Source organism: Anser anser (assembly GCF_964211835.1).
Source record: "Anser anser genome assembly, chromosome: 2".
NCBI classification, from domain to species: domain Eukaryota; kingdom Metazoa; phylum Chordata; class Aves; order Anseriformes; family Anatidae; genus Anser; species Anser anser.
Window position 1 is genome coordinate 157,225,169 of NC_139721.1, and position 12,066 is coordinate 157,237,234.

At 40.7% G+C, this 12,066-nt stretch overlaps 1 protein-coding gene across 3 annotated transcripts; it reads right to left on the bottom strand.

Moving 5' to 3' along the window:
- On the bottom strand, positions 1-9,438 carry GORASP1 (golgi reassembly stacking protein 1). Of its 3 annotated transcripts, none has more exons than XM_083825438.1 (9): positions 9,188-9,438; positions 7,188-7,268; positions 5,941-6,144; positions 4,863-4,949; positions 4,362-4,492; positions 3,670-3,808; positions 2,877-3,021; positions 2,344-2,499; positions 1-1,682 (listed from the first exon to the last, which is right to left on the bottom strand). In XM_083825438.1, the coding sequence occupies exons 1-9, from the start codon at positions 9,248-9,250 to the stop codon at positions 1,402-1,404; spliced, it is 1,287 nt and encodes a 428-aa protein (XP_083681564.1). In that variant the 5' UTR covers positions 9,251-9,438; the 3' UTR covers positions 1-1,401. The 3 variants fall into 3 exon arrangements, with proteins under 3 accessions (XP_083681564.1, XP_083681566.1, XP_083681565.1); XM_083825440.1 differs by lacking the exon at positions 9,188-9,438 and adding an exon at positions 8,769-9,155; XM_083825439.1 differs by lacking the exon at positions 2,344-2,499.
- Between the last annotated feature and the right edge of the window lie 2,628 nt (positions 9,439-12,066).

Consider the following 12,066-nt stretch of genomic DNA (forward strand, 5'->3'; position numbering starts at 1 on the left):
TGAAGCATTAAACTGTTTATTCCTGTGACATTTGAAATTAATTTTGACATTTCCTGCTCTGAAATTTCGGAAGGGTGCTTACGGTACAGCATCACTTAAGTGTACTGCTGCAAGCTTAAACACAGTAAACACAGGGTTGATAAAGGTGTACCAGTAGAACCAGCCCTAAACAAACAACAACAACACAAACTCAATAGATAGCCTAGGTGTCTCAGAAACGTACCAACCACTTAAATTACTTTATTTTTAGTGTTTGGCTGTTTGCTCTTCTATCAGTCAACTAGGGGAAGAAAATAAATTTCATTTTTAGCAGTATGTAAATAATGAACCTCCTTCCCAGACCACGCAGACTAAATTTCAAATCCTTTAATTCTACCATCTGTACCTAGGGCTTAGTATTTTTCTTTTAAGCAGGAAGAGGAGGATGTTTTGACCATCCTGACCTATTTTATGGCAAAACAGTATTTAAGACTAACACAAAGATTACAGAATATAAAGGACAAAGTTTACCCAATGTTGTACTCATCTGAGACCCCTCTTGTGTTGCTACTTCATCTATACCATTCTGTTGAAGCTGAGCTGTTGCAAGCAACGCTGTGTGACTGCAACTCCCCATCCTGCATGGTTACTCGATTCCAACCAAGTCATTCATTTTGCATCCTGATCTCTGTAGGGCGCAGCGTAGAACCACACCACGAGAAGGGGAGGAAGGAAATTTGACACTGGCCTGCCAGCTACATGTACAGTAGTTCATAGATTATGTACCTGATTCCCTTAATTTACTGAGGCTTTTCATCACATTAGCGGCACTAACTACTGATTAGGAATACCTTCACTCCAGATTTCAAACTCCATGACAAATCACGGCCCTGAGGTGCATAAAAACACCCTCATGTTTTTCATTATTCATTTCATATTTACTATTCACCATGTAACACGCATTCAGGAGCTATTCAAAAGCAAGTTTAAACAAAATAAAGCTACAAAAAAGATTAGTGTTGCTGCACCGTGTTCTATTCCAGTGTCTTAATGATTTGTATGAAAATAGTAACTAGGTAAATAGAAAAGCAGAAGAAAAGCTATTCCTTTGTCACTGCAGAAACCAAGACACACTCAACTCCATTGAAGACTCTGGTCTCCAAATAGTTTCTGCCCTAGTTTTGCCTTTCATTTAGTGATTTTGGACAGCATTCAAAAAAGTTGGAACACAAATCAATCTATTAAACAATGATTAGAGAAGACAATAGAATATGTATTCCATCTAAATATGCTTTTCTGGTTTTTATACTATTGTCTACACTAACAAAATAGAACAGGTGTAATTCTTTCAAGATCAGAAAAATATTCCAAGCTGTAGAATTACAGCATATGGCCCATCTGTAAACAGAAGAAGCATCCATTTCACTCGTGATCTTGTGCAGCTTCCTCCTCTTTCTGTTCACATGCTTCTTCATCATCAGGTTTCGTCAGAGTAGTGGATAATGAGCTCTCAAAACTGTTTAAGAGTACTGTTTCTTCGTTCTTGGAATCAGTTCCTAGTGTTGTTTTTGAAGAAATTTCATTAGGAAGAGTAAAAGAAGGCAAAGAGGAAGCTGTAGGCAGTAGGTGGTCCAACTCAGGCTGCTTGGCAGAGGCTTCAGAATACATCATTAAATCTTCAGGGTTCAGAGTTGTGGCATTCTCTGGAAAATGAAAAAATAGTTAAAAACAAGCAAACACTCAAACCTATTCAGCCAACAAACAATGCCTCTGGTTACCATGTATCATCACCTTGAGTTAGATACCTGTTACAGGAATGTGACACAGATTCACAGCTGCCAAATACATGACCTGTTTTTACTCAGTTCTGCAAAAATCCAGAAAATCTGATGATGTGGTAAGTTTTAAGAGATACTTAGCCATCTGATCTATAGCATGCTTATGCATGGAAGAGCATCCATAACATGAAATTGTTTTGTTTTAGATAGAGAAGTCATTATTAAGACTGCCTTTTTTTTTTTTTTTCATTTTTAGAATTGTGAATAGAAGCCTGTGGTATAAAGACTTACTTACACAGAATTTAGAAATACCTACTTTTAAGATCAGGTTAATTTGGATCATCAACGCTTTAAAATTAATGAGAGATGTTCTACAACTTTATAAAAAAAAAAAAGAAGCCTGTTACTTTTTGCCCATTTCTATATCTGATTTCTGCTGCTATATTAATCTCATTTTAGCCAAATCTCCTTTCTCATTTTTCTTAAAAACATCTGAATTCCTATAATCATAATACAGTTGATCAGGCATGAGTTGCTGCCGTTCTAGAGATGAGGTCAGAGGCCTGGAAGTCCTGAATACACTTACCAAAATAAGCAGAAGGTTCACTGTTTGACATGAACTTTTCAGTGCCTACTAATGTGTCTACTGTTGGCATGGTGAAGGAGGCAGATGAAGACATGTTGGACACTTTCGTTAAGTCAGGGAGTTCAGGAAGTGAAATACCAGACATGTCTAGAAATCCTGAAAAAGTGAAGTGTTCCAGTACTGTTTCAGATTAACACAAAATTCCAGATTCAAGAAGATATGTTACGTGCAGATTGAAATCATTTAACTCCATATTATTTATTAGATAAACACTAATAAATTTAACCTATCAAATAAGTGGAACAACTTTTACAGAATCTTAACCTTGGTAAAAGCTCACAGTATCAAAATTCTGCAACTCTGAAACCCCATGAAGTCAAAAAACTTTAAGGAAAACACCAGTGCGCATAGTTCTGCATTTAAGTCTCAAACTTCTTTAAGACCTTTTAGTTTACTTAAATGCCATCTAAAGAATTGCAGAGGGCCAGGGGAAGGGGCAAGGCATGCTGGAAAAAGCACACAGGAAAACATACCTGGATCCATAACTCTCTGGAGAGGGGGAGGAGGAGAAAGTGAGCTTTCTGGCGAATACCCACTCATTTCTTGGCCTGTGGAATGATCCACGTTCATAACTATTTCAGAGTTGTCACTTTGAGAAGTAGGTGCCAACAATGGAGTCTGGAATGACACAGTAAAAAGGAAAAGCGTCTTTTTGTGCTGCAAGTTTCACCTGAAATCAACCTTCCTATGACAGCGTTCTGCCTCTGTCTCCAAGTACATCAATTCAGAGAAGTTGATGCTGAACCCTATCATCACACTGCTGTTTAGGACCGGTTCCAATGTACCCTTCAAAGACAGCGTGTTCTTAGAAGAATGGTTGATACTTAATTCTTGAAGGTGTATTTTATTTCCTACTGAGAAGGGCATTCTACTATGGTTCTCACTGATTGACACGGGTGTTGCTATGCATGTTGTCAAAACAGCAAGTTATCTGTCAAAAATTTCAGCCAATGCCGATGAAAAACTAACTGGAATATCTGTAATTGCATCCAAATACCCAACTACAATAAAGAATATGGAGGGAAAACCAGAGGGAATTTTGAGGAAATAAAGGGTAAAGCTCAGCAAAGGGAATTTCTCTTTCATGCTGTCCTTCCTGTCACCTGCTTGGCATCATCAGTTCTTACTTCCCTTCACCTAAGTTCATTTCATTCAAGCAAAACTGTACGCTGTACTCAAATACACTGTGTTATGAATCTTAAAACAAGCTGAAGTCTTTGAAATTCCAGAGGACATGCCATAGATACGATCTTATTTCTTACATACCTCTGTGTAACCATTAGTAGATGGTGCAGGAGTTCCAGCTTCTGGTAAGGGTGAAGGTGGTTTGCTTTCTGGCTTTTTCTTCGATAAAGACTGTGTTGGAATTCTGTGCAAATAGCCGTAACCAATTCCACATCCTAAACTGTGCAAGAAAAGTAAAACAAGACCTGAGAAAAGCTTAACAAAGCTAGGAAGTGTTTTGAATTCTGACTCTAAAGCAAAAAGAGTTCGAGACCTTAAACTAGAGCAAGAAATACCTACCTGCAAAAATCATTTCAGTTACTTACAGTACACAAGAAATACTCTGCAACTGATATTTAACAGATATGTAGCTCAGCTTTTGATTAACTATTTTCTATATCTTTACAAAATATATAATTTGACCTGATTTGGATTTTGTTCTTGATTTACTGAATGCTTGACTGTGAGAATGCAGTTAGTAAATCTGCTATCAGGGAAGTGAACGCAGGTTTTGTCATCAATGTCAACTCAAACAGGGCTAGATCCAGAACATGCCTAATTATTAGTTCTCTTTTTTTTTTTTTAAATGGAAGAATGATCATTTTTCTGTGACAAATGTAAGGAAATAAGGCTTTAGTTGAAAACAACAAGCTGTAATCAATATTTTTAACAGGAGCTCAATTAAAGCGAGTGTATAACCTGTCATCAGCCAGTGACAGTCTGGAGATCAGTACCTTCCTTCTCCACCCCAAGCTCCATTGGGAGTCACAACTACCTCTCGAATGGAGTCTGCTTCAGTGTTATAAACCATCAGCTTCAGCGGCTTTCCCTCATGAGATTCAATCAGTGAGAAGAAGTCCTCTGACTAAGAAAAAAGTAATAGTAGTTATTAAACTCAAATGTGTAAGATGAGGAGCTGGAAGCAAATGAGCATTTCAGGCATTTACTTCAGCATGAGATAGTAAAAACCCAAAAGACAGACTAAAATTCACTAGTGTTGTTTGATCTTTAGGGGCACCATTTTGTAATAGTCAGATTTTATTTTATTTTATTTTTTTTAAAAAAGAAGGTACCTCAGCCTTTAATCATCTCTCGTAAACATCAGCCTCACGAAATCCCCCAGTACTATCTCCCATACATTTGATGTGCAAGCAGTTACAGATATAAGAGAAACCCTACAACATAAACATGGCAGACACAAAAACAATCACTGCTTGAAGGAACATGCACCCTACCTCCTGTAGAATCTGATCAGATCCAACAATGTAGTCAGTGTATGGCTGCAATCCAGCTACAGCTGCAGGAGATGCAGGTTCAACATCCTGTGAAAGAATGACATGTCATCTGTGCTCACAGCAGAATAAGTTACCCAAAGATCAAAATGGAAAGCTAACTCCAAGAACAACAGAAGGAAAGAGCATTTTGTTTATGGGACAAAAAAAAAAATCCTTGAATAGTTTACATATAGGTCTTGTAGGATATGCTGAATAAAAAAAAGACCAAGATACCAAGAATTCAAAATGAAATACTTCAAAGATGTTAAGATGCTTTTTTTTTTTTTTTTTAAACAACCAGAAACAACAAAATGGGTCGGTCTTACCTAAGCTGTTCTACACTTCCATCTCTACCTTTTAATTTAAAGTGGTTTTCTTTGGGTGTTTTTTATATATGAATATTACTTTGATGAAGTTGAATTAACAGAGACACCAATTGAACCAAAATCCTTTTTTGCTTTTGCCACTGATTCTTAAACATAAGACACAAAACAGCCTTCTCCCCATCATACAGTCAATGTGGTCTGATTGGAATGTAGTTAATTTTCTTCATAGCAGTACTAACAGTTACCAACGTGTCCCTGTTCAAATGGCTCAGACGAGCTTTCAAGACCGTGTTCACTTCTTGTGATTTCAGCATTGCAATTCTGTACTCAAACTACTCTTAAATACTAAGAAACGAAGTTGTATGAGCGCTAACAAGCCACCGAGTTCACTGTACTTAGCATGAAGATGCAGGTGAAATTCTCATGCTTTATCTATAGATCCTTATGAAAACGTTCCCAGAACATCTCAGAGCATGAACTACCACTTATTCCAGATACTAAGTGGCACATTTCATCTGACAGAAAATTTAAAAAACGTATAAAAGTTTCAGGTTTTAATAGTAAGAAACCTTTTCAATGTTTACCCTCCATGCAGAACAGTCCCCAACAACAACAGTATATTGGTATCTTGCAGGAAGTTTTCAAATGGCAATTTACATTCTGTTCTTAGCTTGTTAGACAACTTGTTGGACAAGCAAAGAATTGCGTCTCACCAAAACATGCCACACGTGTTCATTGGCTCCCTGGAAACTGCAGAACCTCACGCTGGCTCCAAGAAGACCTTGTCCTCCCCACATGTTACTGGGGATCACCTCCACCTCTCTTATTTTCATTGTTTTGATATTATACACCTCCAGCTTCACCGCTTTTTCAGCATTTGCCTTCAGCAGATCTTTCAACATATTGTTTTCTTTATTCTGTAGAGCACAGAGAGAGATACATGCTTAACATTTCTAATTGCACCCGTAACACAGACATCACACCTGTGGCAGAATTGGAATACTGAGAACCAACACAGTCATTAGACTCTACATTTTACGATCAGACCCAGCAGTTCAATTTTCTATTATTAGAAAGATGTCAGTACTGTCAGCTCGTGTTCCTCTATGTAAGTAATTACAGCTATTCAGTTTCATCACTCACTTTCCTTTTCTTCCTAACTGCTGCTGAGTAACAGGAATATTAAATCTTAACTACGTAATCAAAACAATAAACAGCAACACTTCATGCCTGATCCCAGTCCCTACTCCATACCCTTACTCCAACCCTTCAAAAAAATCACTGCAAATTGGCTGTGGAAGGACAGACTCTTTGGGAGCATCTTAGCAAACTACAATTCTGTAATGTCATCAGATTGACTGATCTTCCACCAAAATCTGCCATTACACTGAACATTTCCAGAAAGATACCTGCACTAATACACACTGAATTCAGCTTCCATGTAGCTCACAGCCAAAGCTGTGAGCCTTATTAACCAAAACAATACATTCAAGTTTACTCAACTCCTCTTTGATAACTCACCATACAGAACTGCGTTACCAGCCTTAAAGTATAAGCTAACAGGCCACGTGGCGGTTTTCTTCTCGTTAATGGTTCTTTTTCATATTTTATCAAATCCTGAAACAGGTTTGCTTAAACAAAACAAGCTCTTACCATTGACTCACTAGTTCAATAATCACCTTGTGGCAGAAAATATGCATGAATGAGTGATATCATAAATATAGTGTTAATCTGTTAGGAAGTTAAGGTGACTAAAGGCATAAATAAAGACTCTTTCGTCAAATTTGTATCCAGCCAGAGAAAAGACTTTAAACACTACCAAGTTTTACTTCATCTTTTTAATACCATATCCATGTCCAATAGAACATGCGTTCTCTGTTCTGACAGCTTTGGCTTCTACCTTTCATAATTACAATAGCCATGCTTTATATAGGAAAGAAAAAAAAGAGAAAAGACTTACAAGCCTAGTGTGTCCTATTGCAATGATGAAATCAAAGAAAGGTTCCAGTCCTCCTTGTTGAGCTGGGGAGTTTTCCTGAACCTGCAAAGCATACAGTTTTTTATTACTATACATGGATCTGTGGTTACACTAAGTGACACAGTGTTAATCTTTACACTTGATTCAATATTTACTTTTGATTGAACCAGAAAAGAGATACCAAGTGACAGACCTTGGGAAGCAGTCCACGATTGTGAATTTATTTTTTATAGAACTAAGAACAACAGGTGGCCGAATTAAGCTGCCAAATATAGGTTTTGAACCCCACATAAGAAACAAGTATTGCGATTCAGAGCACATAGCGTGGAGTTATTAACTACTGAAGACTCTGGAGAAGGGCTCAGTTTTCCAAGAGCTGCTTGGGGATTTTCTTCCATGCTACTAATTGCCTGAGCTCTTGGAGAGCCCCCAGTTAAAGTGCTATTTTTTCATAAACACAACTTCAAGCACATTAGAAGAGGAACACTTAGAAGAGTATGCTACAAATGCATGGCTAACAGAACTTGATATACGCAGAGTATATCTTTTAGAAGCACAGCAGCAAAGCAACTTAATGCTAAGGGAACCATTGCAAACATCCTAACGCTGCTTTACTGTTAGTGAACACCAAAGTACAGCCCGTAACCTGCAATATATTTGAGTCCTGAAAGCCATCCCGTGCTTTCAGTGGCTAAGTTATAACCCACACAGCATCTAAAATAAGAAGTTCAGAAGTTTCATTTACAAAGTTACAACTGCTACATTTTATAATTGGTCTCGTGCTACATCGTAACCCTTTTCACTATTAAATAGATAAGGCTGCATCTGTATTGGGGCTATTGCTCGCATAGCTGTCTATGTGGGTTAAAAACAAAAAAAGTATTAGCATAGTTACTTCAGCAGAAACTTTAAAAGTGAAAATTCATGCTTTATTATCAAATAGTCAAGACAAGCGATGTTAACCACAATGGGTGAAGGAAGCATCAACTCTCACCACAACCATAAAGGGCATCAGTAGCAAATTGCCACATTACACTGAACCAAGCTACAAGGTTAAAAAAAAAAAAAGTTCTGTCTGCACTCCAATTCTAAATAACATGCAAAAAGCTTTACAATGAACCTATCATATACCACAATGCCAAAGATTAAAATGTACACAAGAAGTCGTGGAAGTTATTACAGAGCTCGCGACACCTGTCCAGATGTCTGAGAGCCACACAGATTCTCGTATGGAGCTGGGAGTTGCAAAAAACCCTGCAGTGTTTTTGTAAACTAAATGACACCCTGGCAAAATTTGCATGAAATCCCTGGAGGAAAACCAAAACAAAACAAAACAACAAAAAAAAAAAAAAAGGAGAAAGAAAAAGGAAAAAAAAGAAAAAACAGACTGCCTCTTGCACACCATAGGTCACAAAATTCAACAATCATCGCTCAGTCAACAGACAACTAAGCAGTATCGTGTACTTAACAGAAAAATGGGGGGAACATTTCGTGACCGATGGTCTTTTCTGACAGAGCTAAGCCAATGAAAGAGGCTGACAAAAGCAGATGAAGGGAGCATACCGGTACCCCGAACACATCTTGCAACTCCGGGAAGCACAAACTGCTGATGGAGTGGGAAGCAGCACGTTTCTGCTGCTGTTTGGGGAAGAAAACCAGCGGCTAAAGGCAAGGACGGCTCATTTTGGCTTATTAAACAGCTGTTAACACGGCAGAGGCTACAGCAAACCCGCCGCCACACGGCCGGCCTGCGAGGAGCGGCCCCGGGTGCAGGGAACCCGGCGGGAAGCGAGGTAACGCTGCCGGTGAAGGAGCCCCGGAGCCTGTCAAAAAGTTTTGGGGCTCCCCAGTAGAAGCCGCCGGGCTGGGGGACCCCAGGACCTGCCGGCAGCCGCCGCTCCTCCCCTGCCGCCGTGGCGGCCGCCGACAGGCCGCTCCCTCCCGGCCATCCCCCCTCATCCCCTCGGCCACCGCCCCCTCACCCCGTGGACGTGGAAGCCCTCGGCGCCGCCGTCGGGGACCTCGGAGCTCGAGCCCAGCCCCATGCCCACCAGGACGGGCGGCGGCTCAAGAGTTGGCGGCGGGGAGCATCGCCCGGCCCCGCGGAGGCCTCGGCGAGTGGGCGGTGGGGAGAGGCGGGCGGGCGGTGTGAGGCGGGACCGCCCCGCGCTGCGCTGGCGCCGCCGCTTCCCGCCCGGCCGCCATTTTGTTGGGGGCGGGCAGCGGCCGCGCCATGACGGGGCTGGGCTGGGGCTGGGCTGGGCTGGGGCTCCCCGCCGCTGAGGGAGGAGCCCCGTGAGGGAGGGAGGGAAGGCAGGGATGGATTTGATTTTTATTTATTTATTTATCTTTTTCTTCACGTACGCTCGTAAATCTCTGAGAAATATAGTTGTCTGTTCTTCTCATTCTGACGGCTTTTTCGAAGTGATGCTCCTGTTCATAGAATCATTAAAGTTGGAAAAGCCCTCCAAGATCATCTGGTCCAACCATCCCCCTACCACCAATGTTACCCACTGAACCATGTCCCTAAGCACCAGGACCAACCTCTCTTCGAACACCCCCAGAATGGTGACGCCACCACCTCCCTGGGCAACCCGTTCCAATGTCTGACTGCTCCTTCTGAGAAGAAATGTTACAGTCAATAATGACATCATTATTTTTCATAGAACCACAGAATGTTTTGGGTTGGAAGGGACCTTAAGGATCACCCAGTGCCACCCCCTGCCATGGGCAGGGACCCCTCCCAGCAGCCCAGGCTGCCCCCAGCCCCATCCAGCCTGGCCTTGGGCACTGCCAGGGATGGGGCACCCACAGCTCCTCTGGGCAGCCTGGGACAGGGCCTCACTGCCCTCTGAGTAAAGAATTTCCTCCTTATATCTAATTAAATCTAAATCTCCCCACTTCTAGTTCAAAACCATTACCCCTTCTCCTATCACTACACTGATAATGTGTTTTACCAACACACACTTTACACATTTCAAAAGAGAAAGTGTTTCTGTTCTGTTCCTCCCTGTAGGCATATATTATCTACTATGCTCAAGAAATGTATTTCCACTAGCTGAGCCAATTTGCAGAGTTGGAACTGAAGAAGCAAATCAATGATCCAGTGCTGCTGATTTTCAAGGCCTATGGAGCCTTGTGTTTAGGTAATTATTAAGAAGTGGTGATATTTCCCTTCCCCTTGAAATTTCATATCTGTTCCACTCTGCTTTACTAAGGATGAATTCTTCTGATTTCTGCCTTTTAGTCTTAATCTTCAGTAATAGAAGAGTTCTGAAAGTTTTCAGAGTAATAGTAGTAATTTGAAGCAATACTATATTAATATAGTTAAAGTGCCAGCTATACAGGCACCACAGTATAAAAAGGACATGAAACTGTTGGAGAGTGTCCAGAGGAGGGCTACAAAGATGGTGAAAGGCCTGGAGGGGAAGACGTACGAGGAACGGCTGAGGTCACTGGGCCTGTTCAGCCTGGAGAAGAGGAGGCTGAGGGGAGACCTCATCACAGTCTACAACTTCCTCGTAAGGGGGTGTCGAGAGGCAGGAGACCTTTTCTCCATTAACAGCAGTGACAGGACCCGCGGGAACGGGGTTAAGCTGAGGCAGGGGAAATTTAGGCTCGACATCAGGAGGGGGTTCTTCACAGAGAGGGTGGTTGCACACTGGAACAGGCTCCCCAGGGAAGTGGTCACTGCACCGAGCCTGTCTGAATTTAAGAAGAGATTGGACTGTGCACTTAGTCACATGGTCTGAACTTTTGGGTAGACCTGTGCGGTATCAAGAGTTGGACTTGATGATCCTTAAGGGTCCCTTCCAACTCAGGATATTCTATGATTCTATGATTCTATATTTCCTCCATGAGTACTTTCATTTCAGTACAAAAGCATCCATTTTAGTTAAACTAATTGGTACTTACTGCTTGAACCTCTGAGATGTCATTTTTCCAAAGGATCTGTCCACATAATTCCTGTGGTTCAAGTGTGATGCATAAAGACAGAGCAATAAAAAAGCTGTTTCCTTCATCCTTTGCCTTTTCTTCCAAGTGAAGCTCTAAAATTCCCCATCACTTCAATAGCTATTTATGTTCAAAAGCCATACATACTGGCTTATCCTGACCAGGATATTCTTAGGAGCCTTTTTAAAGTCACTTTTTTCCTGTGTAATTTCCAATGTGGGATTGCGGATCTGTGCATTACATTCATTGAGCATGTGGTAGAAGTGCATGCAAATATTCAGAAAAAAATAAATTTGTCTTAAACATTTTTTCTGTGTTTCCTGCTACACACATTTGGGAACCTTATTACACAACTGTATCTTTTCTTAAGTGTTGTTCAAAATGCCTTTTGTAACAGATGGGCCAATGAAACACTGTGGGGTTAGCCATATAATTGTATTTCTACAAATATTAGAAATAAATATTTCTTCAAACATACCAAAAACGGATGCCAGAGTCTGTAGCACACCTACTAACCAACCATAATAAAAAATAAGTCTACTGGGTACCTGAGTGTTAAATTCTTGGGAAGGGTCAACATGCCTTTGATAAAGGGATGTACTGTCTGGCAGAACTACTGGAGTTCCCAAAGGGGTTAACAAACATACGGGAAAGAGTGATCTGGTTGTTTAGATTTCCAAAAGTCCCTCATAAAAACCTTATCAAGGGCTTTTAAGGAAACTAAGCAACCATACCATACGGTATCTAAACTGAAGATAAGAGAGAATGATCACTTCATGGAAAGATCATCTGTGAGGTACGGCAAGAACTAGACCCTAGTTTTCTTCATATTCCCCAAAGTTTGGAAAAGGGAATAGCAGGAAACGGCAAATTATACTGATATCATGGAATTATTCAGAACAGTAAA

Excerpts from the sequence above, each read along its gene's own strand:
- GORASP1 (XM_083825438.1), bottom strand. The coding sequence starts at position 9,250 with ATGGGGCTGGGCTCGAGCTCCGAGGTCCCCGACGGCGGCGCCGAGGGC. Across the intron at positions 4,493-4,862 it reads CTGATCAGATTCTACAGGAG|TCAGAGGACTTCTTCTCACT; the intron begins GTAGGGTGCATG and ends CTTTTTTCTTAG. Across the intron at positions 3,809-4,361 it reads GCTTGGGGTGGAGAAGGAAG|TTTAGGATGTGGAATTGGTT; the intron begins GTACTGATCTCC and ends TTTCTTGCACAG.